The 26,253-nt window shown below is 41.6% G+C and overlaps 1 protein-coding gene and 2 long non-coding RNA genes across 13 annotated transcripts in view; 1 reads left to right on the top strand and 2 right to left on the bottom strand.

Annotated features, from left to right (window-relative positions):
• The window catches only part of ZEB1 (zinc finger E-box binding homeobox 1), a 196,872-nt gene extending 184,334 nt beyond the window's left edge, over window positions 1-12,538 (bottom strand). For 8 of the 10 annotated variants that reach the window (XM_086334045.1, XM_086334048.1, XM_086334047.1 and 5 more), the window contains exon 1: window positions 12,462-12,538. Coding sequence is in view for 6 of the 10 variants with exons in the window: in XM_086334039.1 (XP_086190165.1) it covers window positions 12,462-12,519 (58 nt within the window). In the remaining 4 variants the exon portion in view is untranslated. Of the gene's footprint in view, window positions 1-10,336; window positions 10,880-12,461 lie in introns of those variants that run through there. The other 2 variants (XM_086334042.1, XM_086334041.1) reach the window with 2 other exon arrangements.
• Window positions 12,539-18,106: 5,568 nt separating this feature from the next.
• Window positions 18,107-20,458, top strand: LOC147360960 (uncharacterized). 2 transcript variants are annotated; one of them, XR_015139541.1, is made up of 3 exons: window positions 18,107-18,185; window positions 19,458-19,543; window positions 20,301-20,458. It is a non-coding gene; the product is annotated as an uncharacterized LOC147360960 (long non-coding RNA). The 2 variants fall into 2 exon arrangements; XR_015139540.1 differs by having other exon boundaries at window positions 18,177-18,314.
• On the bottom strand, window positions 19,371-19,782 carry LOC147360961 (uncharacterized). Its single transcript, XR_015139544.1, has 2 exons — window positions 19,665-19,782; window positions 19,371-19,569 (listed from the first exon to the last, which is right to left on the bottom strand). It is a non-coding gene; the product is annotated as an uncharacterized LOC147360961 (long non-coding RNA).
• Window positions 20,459-26,253: the final 5,795 nt, after the last annotated feature.

Below are 26,253 nucleotides of genomic sequence, written 5' to 3'. Positions count from 1 at the left end.
ACGTTATAGGAAGCAAGATTTTAACTTAAATAAGAAACACCAGTCCAAGAGAAATGACCTTAAAAAAGCTCACAATTGAGAAGTAAACATAATATTAACCAACTCAGATCTATGTGCTTTAAAATATTTAAATATTACAAAACACAGAAAATTTGAAAATAGTCTTTCAAGTTACCCTAGGGGCAGAGGGGAGCAGGGCAATGACTTCTTCTCCCAGGGTTAGCCTTCACTCCACAAGCACTGATTGCCTACCATGCACAGGTTCACCGAGAGGCACGAAAGGGCAGCGTCCAGGAGAAGGAATCTAAGTGGACTCAGACCCCAGTTCTACTGTTTATTAGCCCTACAAAAAGGGTCTGACCTTAACAGGATCACTGTGAGAATCAAATGAGCTCTAAATAGTAAATGTGAAGCCCTCAGAACAGCACCTGCCCTATGGAGAATAGTGTAAACACAGCAGGTGCTGAACCTGTCCAGTCACTACCACCTTGAGACCACCCCTGGCATGCCAGGGTAGGGAAGAAAAGGAAACCAAAACAACAATGTAAAGCAATTTTCTTCCAATTAAAAAATAAATGAAAAAAGATAAAGGAAACCAGGGTGGGGTAGGGAGGATGACACAGCAACGCCATAACACAGCAGAATAAGCACAATAATACCAGTATAAACATGGGTCCACAACAGAAGATAATCACCTTTCTCTGGCAAATGGGAAGGGGGCCAGGGAAAGCATTTTAGTGGAAGAAACATCTGAGATGAACTCCTGTCATTTCAAAATGTAACAAAACCCAAGGGATCATGGGGAAAAAGTGTATACCAGGTAGAGGAAACAAAAGGACCTGGGAAGGCATGGAGCAAAAGCCAGGAGTCTGGAGGTGGGATGTGGGAGGGGCCACCAGAAAGAGGGAGAAACAGCAGGCAGGACCATAAACCAGGGCCTGGGATGCCTCTGGAAGGACCTTGGTTTTGTCCAGTACGTTAATAAAGATCCCAGGAAGGGGTTTAATTAGGGTAATGATTGAATGAGACTTCTTTTCTCACAGATAGTTTTGGCAGCAACCTGCATGGTAGACCAGAGGAAGGAGGAACAACCAGCTAGTTTCAGACTGAAAGTGCTAAACTCACCACCACCACGTAGGAATGCAAGAGTGCGAAGAGAGCATTCACAGGCAGCTCAAGTCTGGTTACTCTTTTTCAGGATCTTTCTCAAAAACGTTAGCCTTGAGTGTCTCCGTGAAATGAAAATGTGTTAAGGACAGAAAAAAATTGAAAACTGACTGGACACAATGAAATGGCTCTCTGTTAAAAAAAAAAAAAAAAAAAAATGTATAAAACCAGGAAAGCAGGATTTGTGTTTCTCTACAATCAAGAAAGAACTTTGGTTCTCAGTTAGGTTCTGAAAAACATTCTTAAAAATCTCAAGTAGAAATTCTTATGCTGTAATTTTGATGAGTAAGATCTAGTTTTTGTCTCCTGCAAACTACTCAAGGCTATCTACATTTGCAGATGAAAATCAAAACAAGATTCAGACAAAAGTTAACCCCAAATGGACCACAGACATAAATGTTAAGATTTCCTAGAATACAAAAAGCACAAACCCTAAAAGAATAAAATTATAAACTGTACTTCATCAAATGTGGTATAAGCCACAGAAAGGGAGAAAACATTTCACATATGTAAATCCAACAAAGATCTTGGATCCAGAATATACAGAGAACTCATAAGTCAATAATAAAAAGGCAAGCAGCCCAATTAAAAGGAGATAAATGATTAGAAGACATATTTCACAAAAGAAAATATCGAAATGGCCAATAAGTACATCAGAAGATACTCAAACATCATTAGTTATCAGTTAAATCCAAATTAAAACCAAAGTACACCTCTACATACCTACTGGAATAGCCTAATCTAAAATGGACGAACGTCTGCAAAGATTGGAACGACTAGAACTATCATTCTTTGCAAAAGATGAAACGGTACAAGCACGCGAGAAACTAGTCTGGCAGTTTCTTGCAAAGTTAAACATGCATGTACTACATGAGCCAGCAATTCTACCTAAAAGAAACATAAGCATATAACATAAAAATTGGATGTGAATGCTCATAGCTGCTTTGTTCTACAGCAAAGAACCAGCAAACAACCCAAATGCAGGCATAACTCGTTCTACTGTGTTTGACTTTACAGTACTTCAAAACAAACTGAAGGTTTGAGGCAACCGTGTGTTATCAAATGATGGCTAGCATGTTTCAGCAGTTATTTTAATTAAGGTATGCGCAGTTTTTTAAGACATAATGCTACTTACTGCACACTTAGAGAGTACAGGACAGTGTAAACCTTCATGTGACACTTTAAGGCGATACTCAGTTTATTGTGGTGATCTGGAACAAAACCTGCAGTATCTCCAAGGTCTGCCTGTGGTAAGCCCATTGCAAATGACAGAAAATCCAATTCTACCACACAAGGGAAGACTGCCCAGCAAGACAAAAGGGATGGACTACTGACACATGCTGTAACACAGTGAAAACGCTGTGCTGAGCAAAAGGAGGCAGACAGAGCACACACCGTATGATTCTGCTCATATAAAACTCAAATAAAGACAGCCAACCTCATCTCTAATGATCAAAACCGGACTGTTGGTGGCTTGGGCCAGAGGCAGTGATGACTGGCAGAGACGAGGTACAAGGGAACTTTTGGAGATGCAGGAAACATTCCATATCTTGATTCTGTTGTTGGTTACACAGGTAACCACAGGTATGTCAAAACTCATCAGAATATACATGCATACTACTGTACATAAGTTAAACCTCAATAAAACTTAATAACACGCACAAAAAAGAGAGTCATGTTTTAACTTTTATCTTAGGATTGCCTTGATCTATAACCACAAGGACACACTATGTTTTAGGGAGACACACAACTGTCTTCTTCCATATTATTTTCAAAATAAATGAATGAAACCATGAAAAGTTGTGGACGCCACATTCCTTATGCTATTCAATTATGGAATATGAAGCTTAGCTTTCTTGGGCTTACGCTGTTTTAGCCAGCAGAGTAACAAGATCAGGTCAATACTATACATAAGGTAATATGGTGAGGTCTCTTGCAATAAAATGTCCTTTGAAAAGAGTCCAAGGCAGCCTTTCTAAAGCTAAATGACATACACAGATACCTGTAAAATGAAGCTTCAGGGTATGCTAACTAATCTACTACTGATTTAACAGCCAGCCATGTTCTTAAGGCCAAAACAATTAAGCAATGCTTAAGGTTAAAGCTATAGATACAATAAACAAATTTTATAAATAAATAATAATAAATATAAATAATAATAAAACAATATGCTTTTAGATGGCAGTTATTACTGTATTAGTTAAAGTTAATTATGGACAAGAGAATAAGAAATTGTTAGTTGAGTCAAGATGCATTTAAAGCAAATAATCTTAATAATATAAATAAAATTTTAAACGAAATTTATTGAATGCTTAAAACATGTATTAAGCTCAGGGCTTCATACATCTTATTCAATCTAAGGTAAACTCTAAGGTTACCAACCCCATTTTACATATGGGGGAATTTAAGCATATGGAGACTAAGAAACTTAGTCAAGGCAACTCAGGTAATATATTATAGGATCAACCCAAATCCTTAACTACTGTTTGCTCCTCTTCAAAAAGAAACACCATATTCAAAAAGTGAACTACAGTCTCACCAAAGACCTCAATATGAAAGGTAAAACTACAAAACTATTAGAAGAAAATCTAAGAAAACATCTTTGTAACTTATGGATTAGAAAGGACATCTTACAACTCACAAAGTAAAAAACGCGATGGATTTAAGTATATTACAATTGGGGTCCCCGTACCATAGTCAACATCAACAGGTGATGGGACTACTATCTCAAATACACAGGAATTCCAGGAAATCAACAAGTGGAAACTCAACCAAAAAGAAGGCAAAGAGTATGAATAAGTCAGACCTGGAAAGAGAAACTTAGATGGCTAGCAAGAACGCGAAGAAACAATCAACCTGCCTACAAAACAGAGAAATATATTTTATACTTAATATAAAGCAATTACAATATTCTACTTAACAACTGTCAAATTACCAAATGTAGATGCTGTACAATACCAAAAGCTGACAAAAATGAGAAAATGGGAATTATCTAACAGGTGAAGGGAAAAACTGGTGTAGCCATTTCAGAAATAATCTGGCAGAACTTAGTGTTATTTAATATGTGACTAACCTATAACTCAGCAATAAGATGCCTGGATATATGTTCCCAGAGAAACTCTTTCACAGTCATTAGCAACATGTAGAAAGATGCTTTTTACAGAATTATTTGTACCCAAGAGTTGGAGTCAATCTGAGTCACTGTTATTAGGGGAACTGATAAGTAATCGTTAAGTGCTGAAGCAAACCATGAATGAAAGACGTGTACTTACAATAACATGAACAGATCTCAAACAACACTAAGTGAAGGAAACATCACAGCCAAGTATCAGTTATACGGATGCAAAACAAAGAACTAGATAATTTTACAAGGAAACAGCCAAGAACATACACAAAACACATTAGATTGAGTACAAGTGAGAGTTGGGAAGGAAAGTGAATGGAAGCTGAGGCAGGGAATGAAGAGGGAAAATGACAATCCAAGTAAGAGGAATACGTCTCTAAGCAACACGATACCAACGCTGCACCTGCAATGTTTTAGATGAAGTCAGCACATCAACTGTCAAATTTGATGGATGTATGGGAAGAGATTAGAAATCCATTTTTATGAGACAACTGAGTATTCCACAAAATACCTTTGGTTTTTCCTATGATAAATCTTAGAATTCAAGACTTCTACTTCTTCCTTCTTATCTTCATAGGTAAAATGGCCCAATTAAGGCATATCAAGCTACTCGCCTGAGAAGCTGTAACCAAGTCCAAGCAAACTACTAACAGAATTTGGTAAAGTTCTTTTTCCTCTTTGAATCTGTTTACTTATCTGAAAAAAAATAATTTGGATAATTCTCCCAAATCCCTCCAGCTCCAAGATTTCATTTAAGTAGTATCTGTTCACATTAAATTATTTTCTCTCTGCTCCCACATTCCCTCCCCCCAATTTAAAAAAAAAGAGTATCAAAAGAAATTTAGAAAAGGATGTAGCAATAGGAGTGAACAGCAACTTATTTTTTTAGAGTAGAAACGAGAAAACATTAGAGATACAGTGATGTTCAAAGAGCCTTTTCCCATATCTAAGGTAGAGTAAGGTTAACTGGAACCCAGGCTCAGACATTCTATTTCATGAACGATTTAGGTATTCCACCCATTACCACTGCCCCTTCTTAAAACACATGTTAAAGTCTCTTATGGAGTTTCTACTTGAAGGTTCTAAATTTCAGCTTTACTGTATCAGTTTTCAGATAAAAAATGACGATTCCCTAGAGGTCCCTTCCGTATTAAAAATGTTAAGATTCCAAAAGAATGATTAATTTTTAAATCAACAAACTGGTCACATTCTGAGCACTTAAACAACAAACAAGCGTTCAATTAGATCTGTGGATTGAATGGATATAAGGCCTTAAAAATAAGAGAAATCAGACTATATTGTAGCTTGGTAACCATGAATAGTAACCGAGGTATCTGAAGAATAGTGATGTCACATTTTACAAAAAGAAAATTAGAATCAGTATTTTAAATATTTAAAAGCTGAAATTAGAATATGCCTAAAATTCTCAAACTGGAACATATTAAAAGAGAAAAGGGACATCTTGCAATATTTTTAGAATACAATAATAAACATGAGAAATTGACATCACTCCCATATTTATCTTCATCCACACTGAAGTTTAAATATGGATGGGGAAGGGGTGGGGGAAGGGGAGTGGGAATTAAGAGGTCACGAAACATCTGTTCCTAATAATTCCAGCACAGATACAGTTGTTCCTGCAGGTCCCCCAGGCCGCCACGCTACGAGGTCTTCCACCAACAGCTACAGTGTAGACTCCAAAGCCCGCACATCAAGTCTCAGGAATCCACAGAGTTGACTACAGGACAAACATGTACGTGGACAATTAACTACATTCTCTGTGTCTACAGGGGACCTCTATTAAATACCAAGAAAATGTTTGAAGAAATAAACGAGAGGAAAATAACTTCTTAGAGAAAGAATAAAGAATCTAATAACATTTCATAGCTATTAACACAAGCATGGACTTGAATACTTTTATTTGGCTGATACTTTTGGAATCTTTCAATTTATCTACACCCCAATGATATTCTCCAAAGTATGTTTTAACAAAATTAATGGAAGTGGGTTGTAAACATTAATTTTTTTCTCTGAACACAATCTTCTAGAGGGCCTCTTGCTATTTAAGTTACTTCCATACTTTCAAGACACCCAGTTTCAGACTAACCAGCAGCACAAACCACCCCCGTCATGCACACAACATACTTAAAAACTGTATTTGGTAAAACCAATGCCCTAAGAATGTTTCCTTTACAGCTATCATTCTTCAAGCACTGTTCCACAGGGATGTTTGTCAAAGGGACAAACTTCCAATTATAACACGAAGAAATTCGGGGAACTGACGGTTGGTTAACAGTACTGTACACTGTACTTGAAAGTTGCTATGAGAGTAGAGGTTGAATGTTCTCATCATGACAGCAACAAACTGGTAATTATGTGAGGTGAAGGATGTGTTAACTAACCTTACTGTGGTAAACACGCTGCAATACACATGTGTATCAAATTATCACATTGTACACCTTAAACTTGCAGTGTTATGCGTCTATTACATCTCAGTAAAACTGGAAAAAATAAGAAAAAAGCCACTGTCTCATCCAAAGGAAAGATGATTTCCTATAGCAAAGCTTGTACAGTAGGTCCCATTTCATTTTAACCAAGGTTGCTGCAAAACTTTTCCTACTCTGGGTATATCCATTTATTTTCCACTTTTAATACACCTTTTTTAGCTATTATTTAGCTAGTTATACGCATAACATAGTCTTTCAAAAAGTATTTTCACTTTATATATCATTTTTAATATATTGCATTTTATTTCCTAATTAAGGCACTTTAATTTTAAAAATTTACATTTTATGTCAATAATGAACTTTAATTTTACTTAGCTGATAGGTCTGTTGGAAATGAAGAGACATTTCTCCCCATAAACTAGTGATCATACTGCAAGGATTGTGATGGTGGTGATGGTTTCGTCCCTAAGTCAGGTCCCACTCTTGCGGCCCCATGGACCACAGCCCACCAGGCTCCCCTATCCATGGAATTTCCAAGGCAGCAACACTGGAGTGAGTTGCTATTTCCTTCTCCAGGGCTTCTTCCCCTTTTTCACGCCTAAATACTACTATCATTTCATCAAGTCCTCTAACCTCTCACTGCACTTTTGCACATTAACGCATATCTTCTTCCAAAATCTGTGTGATTTTTCTTTACCTCTTCTGTAATTCACGACAAGTAGTTAAGAGTAGCTAGTAATACAATTCCACATCATACTGCATCTCTGTTTACATCTGGCTCTAATCACACGCTTATAAGTGATTTATACAAGGGAAAGCAAAAAAAGAGAAAAAAATAAAAACACATCCAGGAGAAATAATTATGCTGTTATTTCAAATGTATCATTTCCGATTTGATAGAACTTTCTTACCATATGCTTCAAAGCTATCAAAATTGAAAACACAGGGTATGGCATTTTAAAAAATACTGTCTACAAGAAAGAAGAGAAAGTCCTAACCAAATATTCCATATGTTTTTATATCAGAGTCATTTTAACAAGTGATTGATGCTTCCAATTTATAAGATAGTTTAAGTTTTACTCCACGCTACAACTGTACATGTCATGGCTTCCTGGTGAAGTTCCTTAGTTCATTAAAAAAAAAAAAAAGTAAACCAAAACTATTCACTGTTGAGCCCTAGGAATTGGTAGAACACCAATCTCAAGAACTATGTCAGGAAATGTGAAACAATACACACAAACACACACTCTTGAAGAACTATGACAACCTAAAATGAGAAATTCACACAAGTTTACCTGATAATTCAGGTAATTCCTACCTGAATTCCTACAATTCAAGATAAGAGTATTACAATTGCATTAAGGTAATGGTGTTGGTGCATTAATAGAGAAACCATTAAAAGTAATTACGGAAATAAATATTCATGACATTTGACCTAAGTAGGAATTCCAAAAGTTTACAGTTACATTAACATAATTATGTAGACACAGGCCAAAAAGATATAAATACATTGAATCTTGTGCAATATAAGTTATATCAATATACATTTGTTGGAAAGAATTCTTTGAATACAAGCATACTAATTAATAAGCTGCAGAGATTTTTAAATGAATTTAAAACTTCAAAACAAATGTACATTCCTTAATTTTCAGTTGATCAATTTAAAATTTATATACTATCTGATTCTGAATCTTAAATAGAAGAGGCGGGAAAGACAAAATCTAAAAATCAGTAACATCTGAGTAACTGCTGTTTAATACCTTCTTCAGAAGTTGTCTGCCAATCCATGTATAGTTTAAGTCTACATAAAGTATGAAAAAATAATTACACAGTATCACCAATTTCAAATTTTCTTACTATATCCAACCACTTACATTTTTAATGTCTTAAAGTATATATTCCAAGATCTTACTATGAATGAAAAAGAGAGTTAAAAAATATAGTAATTATGTAAAATAAATATGGACAAATCATTACATATTCTTCTCCAAACCTACCAACATAAAACTTTAAGATAGCAGTAATACAACTGGTCTAAAGCAAGACTAAATTGATAGGAACCTAAACAATCCTACTTCTTTCCAGTCCTGGCAGCCTAGAAAATGCTTATGCCTAACTTACCTAGGGCTAGTTTTAAATAACAGTTAAGACCCAGAATTACATCGAAGGTCCCTATCAAAGCAGAGGTCTCAAATCAACAGGAGATACGACAGGTTTATGGTAATACTAAAGCAATAATCATTTTTGTTAGCATCCTCTACTGGTGGTTTCCAAAGACAGCAAGCAGAAATGCAAATGACAGAAGATATGTACCTGCTAGTCCATCCAGGGTGAATTAATCAGTGTTAGTCATTAGTGACTAGAGTACACTTCTCAAGAAAAAAAAAAAGTAACCACAAAGAGAAGTGGAAAATGAGAACACAGATTTTGAAAATACAGCAAAGCATGACATTATAAATGGTAAAAAAAAAAAAAAACAATTTAAGCCATTCTAATGCCACTAACATCATTACCATAAAGTTACTACATAAGGTTTGATGCTTTCCTCAAACCTTGCTCAACTGGTCTACCCCTGTCAAGTCACATTACTTGATGCTCCCATTAATATCCTACTCTGCAGATATATTCCAGAGAAGAAATTAAAATATTTTACTGGAGGCTGAGCAGAAAATCTGCATGCCTTATTTCAAAATGAACAAAACATTATTTACATATAAATTACAGCATAAAGTACCTCCATGACTATCTCCTACTGTATACATCACATCATTTATTCCTTCATTAAAAAGATTTAAGAGTTAACATTTTTTCCAAGCGATTCTCTCCAGTAAACAACTGCAACTTACATATGATTGCGTTGCTAAGAAATCCTAACCAGCACCTATCCTGAGGTTTCACAACACAATGGCGTGTAACTTCATTTTTAATTTGCAAATCAGGAGGCTTAATCAAATAGCGTAGCTGTAATAATCAGCAATGGATGAAATGCATCTGAGAACAAAAAGAAATACAAGGATGGAGCCAAAAGTGATGAAAATGGAAGATACCTGTAGTAGCACACTGCTATCTGAAACACCTTTTGTTTTCTGGGAGTAATGCTCACTGCAGACAAGACGTTTTGTGCTAAACATCCCCAAATCTGTTTTTCTAATATTAAACACAAAGGAAAAACACTGACAGCAAACGTGATAAATAAATCCCTCCCTTGAGAATGAAAGCAGCAGACAGGAGGGGGCTGACATACATGCAGGAGAAAAACTAAACACCATCTTTTTTCTACCTGCACAAGTTGCCATTTGCTGCAGCGATCCAACAGCTCTCTTTCCTGTTGATTTCAAGTACCTTTCAGGATCGCTTTTTCCCCTTAAGTCATCTGTTGATATGCCTGATGGGTGTAATAGTCACATCCCAGGATCTTTAGAAGAAAAATCCATCCTTTCCTGCTCAGGTAAACATGTTTACAGCAGCTGCACAGACGCTGGGTGGTTCAGACTCACATGTCACACACATGTCGTCAGCAACAAGAAAAGCCCCTTTCTCTGGCGATGAACATTTTAAATAAGGTAAAACGCGAACAGCCCTTTCCAGACCAACTTACCTTTCATAAAGCCACATCAGCAACAGCAGCAACAGCTCAATATAGCACACACACTGTTTGACGCTAAAACAGGAAATTAAAATTGCAATAGCCTGTGCTCCGCTCCTGGCCGTAACAAGTCATCTCTCCACAACGAGGACGCCAAATATTAGTTATCGATCATCACTTAACAGACGTCTTTAAAATGCAAATGTGTATTTGGGTAACTAATACCGTTCACGAAAGCGGCGGTTTCAATGTCGGCTCGAATACATTAAAATTACGTTTACATCTTGAAACCGCCTAAAAACCTCCGTATCTGCTGCTAGACAGGAAATCCCACACAAAATCTAAAATTGCCAGGAAAGGTTACAAAACCTCGCGTTTCGCATCCCGGAGGGGAGGGAGAAAGGGAGCCCGGGCCTGGGGGTGGGGCGAGCGCCGGAGAGTTTTGACTTAAACCCGTATTTCCTCATTTTCTGGAGGATACGGCGATCCCGTTCCAGGCGCATTTATTTCCCTACTCTCGGAAACTCGTTTTAAAAATAACGCAGGAACCCATACGAGCCCCTCGGTCCGCTAGATCCGTGCAATTCCTTATATAGACTCGGCCGCAGCCAGCGGCAGGGCCGTAGCCGCCCATTATTCTCCAAACAGGTACCCGGCGGGCGGGGGCCGCGCTCCGGCCTCGGCCCTGTCGCCGCAGGAACTGTCCAGACAATACCCACCAGCAGACGGTCGCCGCGGAGCGGGCGGGCAGGCGGGCGCAGCATCGCCCCCCAGATAAGCAGAAATGCAACCAACTTCCACCGTCTCTCCCCACCGCAAAGGGCGACTGTGCAACCCACCAACACATGTTCGGGGCTCGCTCTCTCGCTCTCCCGTTATTATTGTTATTTTTCTAAACTCTCACACCAGGCAGATGGGGGGTGTGTGTGTGTGCGCGCCCCTCCCCGCGCAGCATCAGCACTCAGTAAACCCGGCGGCGGCCGCCGCCGCCGCTCGGGCAGCGGCGCCCTGCGTCCGTCGGTCCGGCCGCCCCCCTCCCCCACACTCCTTCCACCCGAGATCCCGAGCGCCGTCCAAGCTCCCTTCGCCGGTTTCACGCCCCGCGCGTCCGGCCCAGGTAACAACTTCCCCAAACCGAAAGAGAACAAGGGAGGCGCACGCTCGGCAGCCCATCCCCGCGCGGAGGAGGCGTCCTCCCGGGCGGGGGGACCTGTCTGCGGTGCTTCCCGGTCCCGAGACCAGGTAACAACTCTGCCAACCCGCCGCTGCCGCCCCCTACACACACCCCCCACGGCTCCCACGGCCGCGGCTTCGCGCCCGCCCCGCCCGCCGGCTCCCCGCGGGACACGGACCGCGCTCGGGGCGCTTAAGGGATCCGCACCCCACCCCGAGGACCGTGAAGCCCCGTCCCGCGCCGAGCGCGCCTCGCCGGCCGCTCCCAACTTTACCGCCACCGGCCTGGCCCGTCCGCCAGCCGCGCGCTCCGCGCACACGCGCGCACGGACGACACGCAGCCCGCGGCCGCCGCGTCCCGCCGCCGCGCGCCCGCAGCCCGGCCCGCCCGCCCGGCCAAGCCGCGGGGCCCGAGCCACCGCGCCGGCGGGGCCGCTGCTCGCGGAAGCCACTCTGCACGGACAAGCGCCGGGCACAAGTTAGTTCCTCGGCTCCGGGGCCTCGGCGCCGCGGGGACGAAACGCCGAGGGCGCCGAGGAGGCGGGGAGGGGGGCGCCGAGGGGGCACAAGAGTGGGGAAAAAGTGCGGAAAGAAGCAACAGCCGCTCCCCCCCGAGCCCAGAAAAGTGGGCGCCGCGTCCCGGCCGCCCGCCCGCCCGCCTGCGCCGGGGATGCGGCGGCGGCGGCGGCTAACGGTCCAGCGAGGCGGCAGGGGCGGCGGGAGCCGCTAGGCGGAGAGACCAGGTAAGAGACATAACGGTTCAGGGAGAGCGGGCGGCCGCGGCGCGGCTCCGGCGGCGGCGGCCCGGAGGGGGGCAGAGAGCACTACTTTCTACTTTCCCACTCCACTTGGCCCGTCCCTGCCCGGCCGCCCCCAGCCCAGCTCGCCCCCCTCGCCCTTGGGGGCGCACCGGCCGCCCGGCTCCCCCTGACTCCGCCGCTCCCCGGTCCCCTCCGCCACTCACCGTTATTGCGCCGCGGGTTCGCCTGCTTTCTGCGCTTACACCTGGGGCCATCCGCCATGATCCTCTCGCTTGTGTCTAAATGCTCGAGTCACCTCCTCCCCCTCCCTCCCTCCCCCTTCCCCCCCCCCCGCCCCTCCGCCTCCACCCCTCCCCCCTCCCCACCGCACCTGGTTTACGACACTCGCGGCTTTACGACATCACCTTCCTTACACCTAGAGCCACTCGCTCTACGGCCGGAACCTTGTTGCTAGGGAGAGGATGGTTTGCGGCAGACGGGGGAGCAGCTGAGTTTGCATGGAGGGGCGAGGAAAAAGTTTCCTCCAGGTGTCGCGGGTGGGGGTGGCGGGGTGGGGGCGCGGGGGAACCGTGCGGACGTGGTCCGAAGGGCGACTGGCCGTCGGAGCCGAGAAAGGTAAAATAGGAGCTCTGAACTGGCCACACCCGCTGCGGCCGCCAGGGGCACGTTCGGGTCTAGCTGATTCTCGCCGGCATCCCGTGCCCTCGGAGCCGCCCCCGGAGTGGCGGGATCGACCTGTCTTCCTTCGGCCTTACGGGGGGCGGGTTCGGGGGGTGGCGGTTCACGCAACCCCGGCCGCCCGGGGATGCCCCGCAATCGGGGGGCGGGCAGGGGAGCGGCGGGCGGCTGGTTCGGGACACGCGGCGCCCCGAGACTACCTGACCCCGCACGTCGGACTCCCTGCCTCTCCTCGGACGCACGGTTCCCCCCTCGCCCCCCGCCCGCGAGCAAACCGGGGGTGGGAAGTGACTTCAACGAGGTAGAAGTTCAGCTGGACCGAAAGAAGGGCGAGAAGTTCCGCTTGCGAGCCACCTCGGCGGTGAAGCGGAATGAGTAATCCCCACGCCGGCCTGTCTCACTTCCTCCTGCGCGCTGGGCGCTCACCTGCTGTCACCTCGGCCGCCTCCGCCCCCAGGCCGCGCCCTCCTCCCTGCGGCCACGTCCGCCCTGCGGCCTCCCACCCCCTAGTACATCGGCCAGATCCGAGGCCCCCAGACTTAAGAGTTAAGGCGTTAACAGGCCACAATTTAGTATCTGGGTGGGCAGCGGTCGCTGTGCAGAAACTTATGGCGTGAAACGAGGGCTGGCAGGTGTGGTCTTGGCAGGTGATGGATGGCGATTTTATCTCGAACTGCGTACAAGTTCAGGGATTTCTGAAAGACCACGTAGATACCAGCACAAATACCAAGAAGGTCACGTCTTCAATATTCAGTAGAGACTTCGCTCTCCCCTCCTCCCCTCCTTCAAACGAGGAAATGTCTTTGGGACCAACTTGAGGGAATACAACTGAGCTGTGTTGCAAATAATAAAGAGTTATGAATGAACATTGTAAGAGATGATAAAGAAGTTGAGAAGACTGAAACGTCACAACGTATTAGAAGTAACAGTCAACCTAGCACAGTGCTGTCACAGTAGGTGCTCAACAAATTTATGCCTATGATTTTTGTCATGGCGACAGCAGGACTTTTTTTTATTATGTTAATTTTTTGAACACCGTCCAGGCTTTTGGAAGATTAATAATCTTTCCAAACCTTTCATCTGAAATAAATTTACAGCTGAAGTCTAGTAATTTAAAATTAGAAAGTTTAATCCTGAATATACATGAAAATTTTCTCTCCCACGTTTGCTTCGGCATTTTGATAAGTGGATGTGTTATTTATTGGTGCATGAAAGGGGACTGTAACTATTCTTTGCTGTGCGTTATGTCTGTGTGTCTGGTCTCTTCCTCAGTACCAAAGCTAGAGTCATCACTCTTAATGATCAGCTTAAGTACAGGCAGTCCTGATCTCAATCCCATGTTCACTGAACTTGTACATGTGAGAACCAGAACGAGGCTCATGCATTGCTCGGTTCAAGTGGTAATTTTTCCCTGCCCTCCCAAAAGCTGTGTTCTTCAGTTGCAGGCTTCTGAATCAGCTTAGACTTTATCCTTTGAGGACACCCCTGCCCCACCTCTCAACACACACAATCACACATCCCTGCCCCGCCTCAACACACACACACACCATCTCCCTGTCCCACCTCTCAACACACACACACACATACATCCTTTTTACAGCTACCCAGCCAGAAAGGGAAAAAAAAGTACTTTCTAACTCAAGCACACATTTCACTTAGTCTTAAACTTAGGAAGTATCACACTTTTTTCTGAAGTAACCTGTCCTGATCCACCTACTAAGCTTTCTTCTGTGTTCATGGGAGTGTGCTCAGTTGTGTTGGGCTCTTTGCAACCCCATGGGCTGTATAGCCTGCCAGGCTCCTCTGTCCATGGGATTATCCTGGCAAGAATCCTGGAGTGGATTGCCATTTACTCTTACAGGGGATCTTCCTGACCCAGGGATCGAACCTGCATCTCCTGTGTCTCCTGCACTGGCAGGCAGATTCTTTACCGGTGAGCCACCTGGGAAGCCCCTTCTGTGTTCATCCTTACCTTGAAATCAGATACAAAGTGAAGGAATAAACCAAGTAGGAGTTAAACCATCTTTGGTGGTTACTGGTTTAGTTAGTTTGGGCCAGACTATTCAGCTCCTTGCAGACAGATACCTTTTTTCCGCCTTTTGCTTGCTTGTTCATTTTGTGCCCTCAGTACCTGGCAGGGTACCTAGTCACATAGCAAATACTTGAAAAGTAATTTTTTTTTTTTAAGTTAGTACCGTTGACCTTTTCTGGATCTGTTCTTGGCTATAAACTAAGGGTGGTTAATCTGCATTCATCACATTAATTCTTAGGGGCTGTTGAAATTATGGATGTGAAAGCCGTTTACTGCCATTTATATCCTGCCTTATTTTGAGAATTATTGCTCTTGATTTTAGATTCTCCACAGTCATTTTTCCCCCAAATGATTAATCCTGCTCACTTCTGTTTTTTTAAATATATGCAGGAAATACTGATATACCAAATTTTCTAATACAAAATTTCAATTTTTTAAAAATCCTATAGTAATGGGTTAGTGGAGGACAAAGGATCCTGGCATGCTACAGTCCGTGGTATCACAGAGTCAGACATGACTTAGCAACTGAACAATAACAACAGTTAGATTGTAAACATAATATATGTTTAAATGCACTTTATTTACTGTGATGTTCCCAAAATTATTGAACTCTAAGCTGAAACGACCGGAGTAGGCAATGGCAACCCGCTCCAGTACTCTTGCCTGGAAAATCCCATGGATGGAGGAGCCTGGTAGGCTGCAGTTCATGGGGTCGCAAAGTCGTACATGACTGAGCGACTTCACTTTCACTTTTCACCTTCATGTGTTGGAGAAGGAAATGGCAAGCCACTCCAGTGTTCTTGCCTGGAGAATCCCAGGGACAGCGGAGCCTGGTGGGCTGCTGTCTATGGGGTCACACAGAGTCGGACACGACTGAAGAGACTTAGCAGCAGCAGCAGCAGGATGATAAGAAAGCAGGCAAATCTCAGAGTAGATTGCTGCTTTAAACCTGATGCATATGTGATGGTTGCTTCTTATCTCTTAAATATAACTGAAGAATTGGGAAAAAAAATCTTGTGAAGAACTTTTAAAAAGGAATTTTTTAATGTTTCAAGATTTAAGTTTGTTTAGTCAATTATACTTCAAAATTTAGGTTTCCTTAAACAAGATGGGGATACTAGTTAGAGTTTAACATGTGCCCTGTACTGTTGGTTTTTTGTATTTGTGGTGTCATTATACAGTGTATATTCAATGTGTACTCCTAATTTTAATGTTACTGAAATGTTAACATTGCTTCTGGAGAGCACTGGGATTGCACATGCTGAAGGAGAGGTATTCTGCTAAAAATGAATTACTGTAATCTTTTCTAAATTTACAGGGAAAATGTAAATCGGTAGAATATTTTCAATATTGAGTTTTTTCTATAAATTTTTCATAAATCCTTTGCACCTGCTATTCACATTCCATGTAAGATTCATGTATACAGTAGGATAAAATTTGACATAGTTAAGTTTAAAATGTGCATATTGCATGGTGTTCCACTTGGAGCATATGGTTTCCACGCACCTCACTTTCTGAACACATTCGAGAAGTATAATATTCTATGTGTGTATCTTCTGTTGTTCAGTTGTGTCCGACTCTGCGACCTCATGGGCTGTAGCTCGCCAGGCTCCTCTGTCCATGGGATTTCCCAGGCAAGAATACTGGACTGTGTTGCCATTTCCTTCTCCAGGATAATATTGTATAATCTTTGTCAAAATAAGAAATCAGTTATTTTCGTGGAAAAATAATATATCTATTTCATGAAATAAGTTGACTATATTAACTTGTAATTAAAAAAAAATCTTTAAGTCTTGAAAAGAATCCATTTGAGACATGTTATCCATCAAAGGAAGGAATGTAGAAGCCCCACAGAGAGGTGCTCTCAGTCTGTGGCTCAGTAGTGACCCTGGACGTGTGGTTCACAGGGAGTCCGAGAGGGCAACTGTGTCTGGAAGTAAACATGGCTACCACGTGATGCAGAACCAAGGGCTGGCCTAAGGACGCACACACACTTTTCTAATGAAGCCTCCCAGGAGGCAGTCATAGGGACAGGTGTCCCCAAACCTCCATGTGATTTTATTATATATTGCATCATGAAACAGATTTTCCCTCTCTGGGGAATAATGCTCCTATTTTTCATATAAATTTCTGAAATGTTAACCCATGGGGCTCCTTATTTGGAGGACAGTTTTTCAGGAACATTTCTAACAGATGTTAAGTATAAATAAATGCAGACAGAATTGTTTGAAGGCAGTTAATGAACATCTAAAAAGTAGTTTCTATAAAATCACAATACTTAAAACGATTGCTTTCAAAGGCTGCCTCTACAGAAGATAGGTCATAGTTTCTATTACTGAAATCCTTTATGAACATGAGTAGCATTTTTTTCGTATACTTAACAGCTATAGGTAGGTAATTTGTACTAGAGATGGGGAAGCAACGTGCATGTTTAGGATTTGAGGGAGTTTTAAGAATCTTGTAGTATCAGAGGTCTGATATCAGGTTTCTACGGCTGTTTTTTTCCCTTTTGTCTCAATGTATTTCTTTTCTCTGGCATCTTGGCTTATTTTTTGCAGCTGACTGGTTCTGCTACAGAATATTGCTATTTCTTTGACCTACAGTTCTGGCCTTCTGTATTCCACAGACCTTCAGTTATAATCATTGCCTCTACTCCATCCTTTCAGTATACATATTAAGAATATTTGCAGTCAGTAACAGGTTTTAGATGTCCCATCATTGTGTTACGCTCACGTGGAAAAGTCGGCAATTAGAAACACCATGTTCAGATAGCACCGTGTGGAGCTTTAAGGCTCCTGATCAGGCACTTCTCGTTTTTTCATCTTACATATCAATTTCTTTGCTCTATCTTGTTGTCTCACTTAAATAAATAGATCACACCTGTGCCCCTCTCGACTGTCTCATGTGTTAATCATTCTCTTCATCTTTATCCCAGGTTTAGCCTAGATCTCTTTGGGTCAGTTCCCTTTCTGTTTTTGTTGAAGGTTTTTTAAATCATCCCCGCCCTGTAAAATGCTTTTACAGAAAAATATTATGAAGAATGAAAAACTATGCTGGTTACCCTCTGACCCTCAGAATTCCTTCACTGCATTTGTGTGCCGTGAAAAACTGGTTTCTATGGACCACATCTCCCAGGCTCCTTTGCCCTTTGGTTTCTGTTCGGTTTCAGCCAGTTTGGAGGCATTGGCAGATGATCAGAGGAAGGAAAGAGAGAGAGGTCAGGATATTAATTTCACCTTCCCCCACACGCCCTCCTGCCTGTCTGTGGCTTTTGGCAGAAACTTCATTCCTCTACCTAAGGCCATGGCTCGGATCAGACAGTCCTGTCCCATGGCTACAGGTCTTGGCAAGTACCAGAAACGGCTCCTTCCCTTTGTCCCCTCAGGCCTAGAGATGGTCATGGTTTCCTCCTTACAGTTGTGAGTCCTTATCCCTTGTTGGTTCCCCTAATGCCTTCCCACATCACTGTAAGTAGTCTCTTTATCAGACTCTCTTCAATTTACCCTTGGAGTGTGCCATCTGTTGCCTGCCAGGCCCCTGAGTTGTACACACCTAGAAATGTGTTTTTATCCTATTTCTTTTTTTTGGTTTCTCTGGGATTGATTGATTTATTTATTTCTATTCAATATTCTTTTTTTTAATTTTATTTTTAAACTTTACATAATTGTAGTAGTTTTGCCAAATATCAAAATGAATCCACCACAGGTATACATGTGTTCCCCATCCTGAACCTTCCTCCCTCCTCCCTCCCCATACCATCCCTCTGGGTCGTCCCAGTGCACTAGCCCCAAGCATCCAGTATCGTGCATCGAACCTGGACTGGCATCTCGTTTCATACATGATATTTTACATGTTTCAATGCCATTCTCCCAAATCTTCCCACCCTCTCCCTATTTCTAATCAAGCATTGTTTCCATGAATTACAACACTAAAGTTTGAATGTGAGGTAGATGCCTTATGTCATCATTATCAGGCATATACTCATGTCCTAATAAGTGTACATGCAAAATCTGGCAGATGCTGCAAAGAAATGTGCTGGAGTCTATGACATACACTTATTCAGTTACTGTTTTTGTCAGGAAGCCCCCTGCCTTGGTTGATCTAAAGTAAGAGAAACTACTTTTATATACTTCAAACAATGGGCCAGGGGAATCAGTGCTTCAGTATTAAGATGGAGAAGATGGCTGTTCCCATCTGTTTCTTCGTGTTTTAATAATGGAACCATCCATGCTTATCAGTGGCCCCAGAATGGTCCTTGTATCTACCTCATGGCTACTGTGCAGCTCAGTCCTGGTCTGTAAGTGATGTGCTGGTGGATGAAGTCTCAAGAGAGGTGGTTCACCATTCCTTCTCTTCCTGCTGGCTGGAATCAGACCTGCTGGCCAGAGTCCCGTCAGGTTAAGGAAGGCACACCAACAAGATTAGAGGAGCCTGAGTCCCTGACGCCACAGGAAAGCTTGTAACTTCTGCCTCCACGTCTCTGTTACAGAGACAAGTCAACCGACATCTTTTTTCAGCTGCTGTTGTCTCGGGTTTTCTGTCACATGCAGCCAAAGTTAATCCTGTTTGGTGTAGGTATGTGAATTAGTTTCCTGTTGCTGCTGTTTAAAAAAAACAAACACAAACTTGGTGGCTTAAAACAACACAAATACATTATCCTACATTTCTGGAAATCAGAAGCCAGAATGGGGCTCACTGGGCCAAAATGAAGGTGTTGGCGTGATTGGGTTTCTGCTGAAGGCTCTAATGGAGAAACTATTTCCAGGCCTTTTCCAGCTTCTTAGGTCCCTCCCCATCGTTTGACTCCTGGGCAGCTTCCATCTTCAAAGCCGGCAGCACCGGGCAGAGCCAATGCATGTCATGCTGCCCGATCACTGGCTCTAATCCTGCCTCCCTCTTCCACGTCTGAGGGCCTTTGCGATTAGATTAGGTCCACCCGGCTCATTCAAGGTATCGTTCCATTTTAAGGTCAGCTGATTATGATTAGGCTTATCCCATCTGCACCCTTATTTTCTCTTTGCCTGATGACCTGACATACACATCCAGGGTGTGCCCAGGGCATTAGGGCATAGACATCTTTGGGGGGCACTATGCCTCCCAAAGGATGCAAGCTTTAAGCTTCATGATTGAGAAGTATGTTTATGTTGATTAATCAGTTCATCTTAATTGATAAGCAGCTGTAAAGTATTTCACTAAGTGGTCATTTTTTATATTAACATTTAACATTGAGCCCCATAGAAGTTCTAATAATAATCCTTTGGTTCATTTATTCACCTAATATTCTTTTTTTTTTCCCCCACCTAATGTTCTTGACTGTATTCTAACATGACAGGTGCTGGGTGAGGCTATAAATGCCTAATTTGGTCCCCAGCCTCAAGAAGCTTGCAGGATTGTGGGATAAACAAGTTGACAAAGAGGCTGCTGCACAAATGTCTGTGAGAGACACCTAAAGTCACCTGGAGTCAAGGAAGTCTGGAAGAAGTGATGAAATTTGTCAGGAGGAGGAGAGAAGTGTGTTAAAGACGAAAGTCACAACATAGGCAGAAATCTCCAGATGAAAGTACTGTATTGTGGAGCAGAGGTGGGGGGAGGTGGCAAGTCCAGTAGAATGAATGCATCGAATAACAAAACTCACATGTTCCAGAAGAGGCTGCAGAGATGGGTGGGCAGGAAACAGATCCTATGAAGATGCTAAGGTTTTATAGTGACGAGTTGGAGCCATGGAAAGGTTTTTTTTTAATCAAAAGTGTCCATGTTGTACATGATGTTAATTAGTCTTCTGGGTGTGGGGGATGAGGGGGTGAGCAGAACAGCAAACATCAAGAGAATTTTAAAAGTTTTTTTTTTTCCTCTTGAATAATCATTTACAAAGGAATAACTGAGCAAGTAAATACAGGCTGTGACTATCCAAACGAAGCACAGATGAAAGGTAACATTTCCAGATTATATTAACAAGTAGTATAATAATATGAAAAGCAATGTAAAGCATAATTATCATTTCTAATGTAAACATCATATATAGTGTTTATATTAGTAGTAGAGTTGTTTCAGGTTATACATTCTTGCAGTGGTCTTACTAGCTCCTAATACTGCCTTAGTACATGGTAGGACCTCAAAATTATGTATTAAATGAATAAATAGTTTTTGAAAGGTTCTCCGATGTATCTTTTAATACTTGCTTTTTTCCCCACTATCACGTTTACTACAGCCCAACTCATAAAAGCTCACATCCTCTCCGTTCAAATCCTGGTGTCTTCCAGGTTACCTCACATATTCTCAGGAAGGCAGGTCGGTTTTCTTTCCCTAGTTTTCACCTTATCTCAGCACTTCTCCAGTTGTATCAGAGTTCTTGAAAATTGTACCACCAGCCCCACGTAGCTGGTAATTCCCTCACCCACTTCAGAGCACGTCGTACCTTCCACTATGGTGAGCGTTGACCATCTTGACTGTTTCACATCTCTCTCCTTGCCTAGTCTGAGGCTCTTCATCTTGGTATTTCTGATACCAAAAGCAATGCCTGTCTAATGGGAAGTACACTTGGTTAATTATGGAAGAGACTGAAAGCTCCTGCCATTCATGCATCATGTTGGGGGGGGGGGTTTGTGAAGAACAAATGAGATATTACATGTGAAGTTTTACATACTGCTTGGCGCATGGCAAACAATGATTAGTACTACAACAAAAGCAAATTCTCGGGCAAAGATCAGAGTCAGATGTTAAGGGCATAATCTAGCATTCCTACACAGTGCCTTGCTGTTTAGGCTAAAGGATAAGGTAATTTTTATCCCTGAAAATGTCACTTCAGGTGTAGGTGTAATGATTCTAATTAAAAGGCAGAAAGAGAAGATGATATTAACGTGTTGTTTGTTTAACATCAGTTGGTTAGGTTGTCTAGAAATACTATTGGCTCACATTAGTTATATTATCTCTAGAACATCTGTCTACACAGTAAGTGAGCTCCCTTTCCTAGAATGAGTAACACTATTTGCAGTGCAGTTAGATCGTGTGGGGGGCTTTTAAAAATGCAGATTACAGATTATGAAAGGAATATTAAAAATTCTTCATTTCTGTATTTGTAACAGACACCAATTCAAAGTGGGTCAAGCCAAGAGTAGAGGTGCAGACACAGAATGGACCTGTGGACACAGGGGGGAAGGGGAGGGGGGATGAACTGGGAGAGTAGGACTGACAAATACACACTACCACGTGTAAAGCAGGTAGCTAGTGGAACCTGCTGTACAACACAGGGAGCTCAGCTCCGTGCGCTGATGGCCTGGGGCCGGGGGGTGCAGAGGTGGGAGGGAGGGTGCGTGTGCTGATTAGCATTGTAACAGCAGAAACTAACACGGCACTGTAAAGCAAGTTTACTCTAGTAAAAAGTAAAAATTTGCTGTAGCCAGCCAGGCTCCTCTGTCCATGGGATTCTCCAGACAAGAAAACTGGAGTAGGTTGTCATTTCCTTCTCCAGGGAATCTTTCCCACCCAGGGATCGAACGAATCCGTATCTCCTGCTTTGCAGGCAGAATCTTTATCACTGAGCCATCTGGGAAACCCAATAAAAACAAAAATAGGGAATAATAAATAAAAACAAGGTGGCCCAAGAAAAAAGAAAGGATTTATAATAAGGATGTGAGTGGGATTTTCCCCATGGAATCCTGGAGTTGGGGAGCAGCTGGTCAGGACTGAGGATCCGGGACACCTGTAGATCTGCAGGCAGTGCTGCTCCCTTGCTCACCTCTGCACCCCTGTGTGGGTCTGATTTGTTTTCTCTCTCAACCTCCTGCTCTGCATGAGGGTGAGATGGACTCAGGAGAGGTCTGGCTCGACGCTGTAACATCACACAATACTTGGGGTGAAAACAGTCACCGCTACCCCAGCCCCAACGTAGGGCTGTTCACTTTTCACGTGTAATTTATACAGTGATGATAATGCCTGGTTTTTGCCATATATGTGTATAAGAATGGTGTATAATTTAGTGTTATCCTGCCTTCACTGAACATATCAAATACATTTTCCCAGGTAGGCACATAGCCTTTATGATTGAATTTTTTTTTCTCACTCAACTGTGAAGTGAAGTGAAGTCGTTCAGTCGTGTCCAACTCTTTTCCACCCCATGGACTGTAGCCTACCATGCTCCTCTATACACGGGATTTTCCAGGCAAGAGTACTGGAGTGGGTTGCCATTTTCTTCTCCAGAGGATTTTCCCGACCCAGGGATTGAACCCAGGTCTCCCACATTGTAGGCTGATACTTTACCATCTGAGCCACCAGGGAAGCCCTTAGTCCTACTTAACTGTAACATTCCTCAAATTGATATACTATAATTTACTAAACCAGTTATATCTTGTTGAACATTTACATTACATCCAGGTTTTTTGTTGTTGTTATATGAAAAATGAACACTATCGTATGTTTTTTGTCATCTCCTAGAGAAATAACTCTTTAACACTGGAATTATTTAGTCAATGGAAATGAACATGGTTACATCTTTTTAAACCTGTCATCAGCATGCTTTTGAAAAGAGTTGTATCAACTTATGATGCCACTGGAAATATAAGAATTGGTCTCACCAAGACTAAAAATTTTTGAAAATAGGTAGCTTATTCACAGTACTTGGAATCATACAGATCATTCTGTGCTTTAGAATCTATAGGAAGACACTTAAATGAACTAATAAAGAACATATATGAATATATGTTCCATATAATTAATCCAGTAAATTCCATACTGGATTAAAACATTAATAATTCCATCCCTGAATCTTGAGACCTATTCAAGTGCTTTCATGCCTGGTATTAAAAATATGTGTGCATTTATTCATTTTTTATTTTAAATTCCCTTATTAGTGCAAGAACAGTTTGTATTTCATTTATGTTCTAACTAAGCTTATCACTGGATCTTAAAATAAATGTCTAGTAAAATGAGAGTATTTAGAACTTTTGTAAGTTTCAAAATTCTCACTTGCTGTTATGGAATAATCAGTTAACTGCAAAGATTCCTTTTCTATGATAGCAAAGGTTAGCAATTTTAGAATACTTGAAAAAATATATTTGGCTATCAAATAAACTGGAAATTAATCCAAAGGCATTCCTAGGAATACTATGCAATCATTTAAAAAGAATGGAGCATGGGACTTCTCTGGTGGCCCAGTGGTTAAGAATCTGCATGCCAATGCATGGGACTTGGGTTTGATCCCTGGTCCGGGAAGATCCCACGTGGTGTGGGGCAACTAAGCCTGTGCACCAAAACTCCTGAGCCCGGGCTCTAGAGCCAGAGAGCTGCAACTACTGAAGCCTGTGAGCAGCACTGAAGACCCAGCACAGCCAAAAATAATTTAATAAACTTTTTAAAGTAAAAAAAGAATGGAACAGTTGATCTGAAAAACTCTCAAAGATAAAAAGTAAAATTAAAGTTAGGTAAAATGGCAAGGTAACAGAGTGTATAGTTATCTACCATTTATTTTATCCTCATAATTGTACACACACATATACATGCCTGTGCATAAGCTAGAAAGATGATGGTGCTCAAGAACATGGTAAAGTGATTCCACATAAAGCTGTAAAGTAGGGAGACAGCCAGCTCTTAGCCCTGCTGATGAGCGTAAGGATAGCATGGTCTGACAAAACTGCAAATCTCTGTTAGCCAGCATTTTTACTTTTGATTCATATCCTAACCATACAGTTCTGGCCACTTTCCCATTTTGCTGAGTTTCTATAGTACATTCTTAACTCAGGTGGTTTTTATTTCTCTATCAAGATTGCCTTTATCCAACAAAGAAAACTTAGGGAAAGGAAGCTCAGTTAGCCAAAGATGGATGAACGAGTGAATGAATACATGAGATTTGAGAGTCCACACTCAGCAGTTTATTGTAGGCATGTGAAGTGAAGTCAGGTCGTCAGTTGTATCCAACTGTTTGTGACCCCATGGACACCAGGCTCCTCCGTTGGTGGGATTTTCTAGGCAAGAGTACTGGAGTGGGTTGCCATTTCCTTCTCCAAATTGTAGGCATAACCTTAGGCAAATCATCTAACTTCCTTGACCCCAAGTTCCTTCTCTGCTGAATTAAACCTAATTCCCCTACATAAACTAAAATCCCCTACATACGCACAGGGCCTTTAAGTATGACATGAGATCATGTGTGTGGACGTTATTTTGAAAAATGTAAGACGTCAAGTTTTGAAGTTTTACTGTGCAAACCTGTATCAGTATAAAAATACTTCCTAAAGTCAAATGTTAAGGAATTTTGAATAATTAGCTCCTTTGTATTTTGTTTGAACCTCTAATATTAACTCATTTCAGTAAAATATATTGAATTGATTATTTTTAATTTCTTTCCTTTCTCTTGCTCATGCTCTAATGGAGGTGCCTTTAAACAAGGAAAATGTCAAGACCAAAATAGATAAAAAAGATAGAGGAAAAAGAGGTCTGAACTAAAGTGGCATATCAAATATTTAACTATTATTTTAAAACCACCATGATAAACTTTTGAAAAAATATTTGCTTTTTCTTTCTGAAGGCTTTTGCAAAGGACTGGCTTTGGTTTTATGACCAGTTTTGTCTCTGAAATTGTCTTCCAGGATTTCAGCCAACTGTCAAATGCAATTGAATTTAGTCACATTTTTCCTTCTAGATTACCTTATAAAGTGCTCCCAACAGACCATTAAAAATGCCCACAAATAACCAAATTATTATTTACTCCTAACTTTGATATTGTTTTACATTTTGCTGTATAACTTTAGATAATTGTGGTGTTTTACTTTCAGTAGCAATATTGTAGTTATAGGTAAAGTCATTCCTATTTAAAATAGTATGGAGAGCACCCACACTTGGAATCAACATTATTCAATACATTTTGCTGTTACTTACAACTAGTCATTTACATTATTTTATTTATATTATTTTAATATAAACAGTTGTGGAATTTAGTCATTTTGTATACATTTAATTAATGAATGTCATTAGATAAGTATTTTTTTCTCTTAAGTAGCTCAACTTATTTTCTGATTCTACCAATCCAATATTATGCTTTTGATTGGTAAAGTCACTGACAAATATCTGTTACTGATATTTTTCAGATATTCAAATATCTGAAATATAATTTCAGATAATATTACAATGATACAAAAGATTTTCTGACTCATATTTTCACATAGCTAACCAGTGACATATTTAGTAAATTCTAAAAAGAAACATATAAATGCATGCGTGCTAAGTCACTTCAGTCTTGTCCTACGCTTTGCAACACTATTAACTGTAGCCCACCAGGCTCCTCTGTCCACGGGATT

Source organism: Bos grunniens, chromosome 13 (assembly GCF_055505025.1).
Source record: "Bos grunniens cultivar Pamir isolate PY7600 chromosome 13, Bosgru_T2T1.0, whole genome shotgun sequence".
Lineage (NCBI taxonomy): Eukaryota > Metazoa > Chordata > Mammalia > Artiodactyla > Bovidae > Bos > Bos grunniens.
This window is presented reverse-complemented; position numbering and strand designations above follow the sequence as displayed.